This window comes from Chaetura pelagica, unplaced genomic scaffold (genome assembly GCF_000747805.2).
Source record: "Chaetura pelagica isolate M959 unplaced genomic scaffold, ChaPel_1.0 scaffold364, whole genome shotgun sequence".
Taxonomy (NCBI): Eukaryota; Metazoa; Chordata; class Aves; order Apodiformes; family Apodidae; genus Chaetura; species Chaetura pelagica.
In genome coordinates this window covers 87,564-88,193 of record NW_009953089.1, presented here as the reverse complement: position 1 = coordinate 88,193, position 630 = coordinate 87,564, and the positions used below count along the sequence as shown (strand labels likewise).

General features: G+C 69.8%; 1 protein-coding gene across 1 annotated transcript in view; it reads right to left on the bottom strand.

Annotated features, from left to right (window-relative positions):
- Positions 1–630, bottom strand: part of LAMB2 (laminin, beta 2 (laminin S)) — a 33,631-nt gene that overhangs the window by 14,754 nt on the left and 18,247 nt on the right. Inside the window, exons 27-29 of the mRNA XM_009997022.1 lie at positions 417–593; positions 169–325; positions 6–78 (exon numbers count right to left, since the gene is read on the bottom strand). Coding sequence (XP_009995324.1) covers positions 6–78; positions 169–325; positions 417–593 — 407 coding nt within the window. The remainder of the gene's footprint in view (positions 1–5; positions 79–168; positions 326–416; positions 594–630) is intronic.

The following is a 630-nucleotide window of genomic DNA, read 5'->3' as shown; positions in this document are numbered from 1 at the left end:
CCCGCTGCTCCAACGCCAGCAGTCGCGTTGCCTTCGCCGCCATCACCCGCTCGTTGGCCCCGAAGTGCTGCTCCAGCTCTGCAGGACGGGGACAAAGGGGGGACATGCACAGCGAGGTGGGAACTGAGGTGGCGAGGAGCACCCCCTCACCGCACACACCCCTCTCACCTTCCAGCTTCCTCTTGTTGCTGTTGGCTTTGTTCAGGAGGTCCCTGGCCTCCGCTGTCAGCTGTGTCACCCGCTGCAGGGCCCCACCAGACACCCCGGCCAGCCCGCTCACCCGGCCCTTCAGCACCACGTAGCGCTGCGTCACCTGCGCCAGGTCCTGGTGGCACAAGAGCATGGGAACACTGAGCCCCCCCAGCACCCCATACCCCCTCGGTGCTGCACCCTGGCCAGGCAGGGCTGGGGCTTACCTGGCTGAGTGTCCCCGAGGTGGCAGTGGCACGTTGCGCCCCATCCCTGGCTTGCTGTGCCAGGCGGCGAGCATCCTGGCCCCGCTCCTGCAGGGCGGCGACGCGCTGCGCCAGCTCCCGCAGCCGCCGCTGCGCCTGTGACCCCTTCCCCTCCAGGGCCCGCAGCCTGCGCTCCGCCTGGGCAGGCATGGGCACTGGCTGGCCACACATCCAC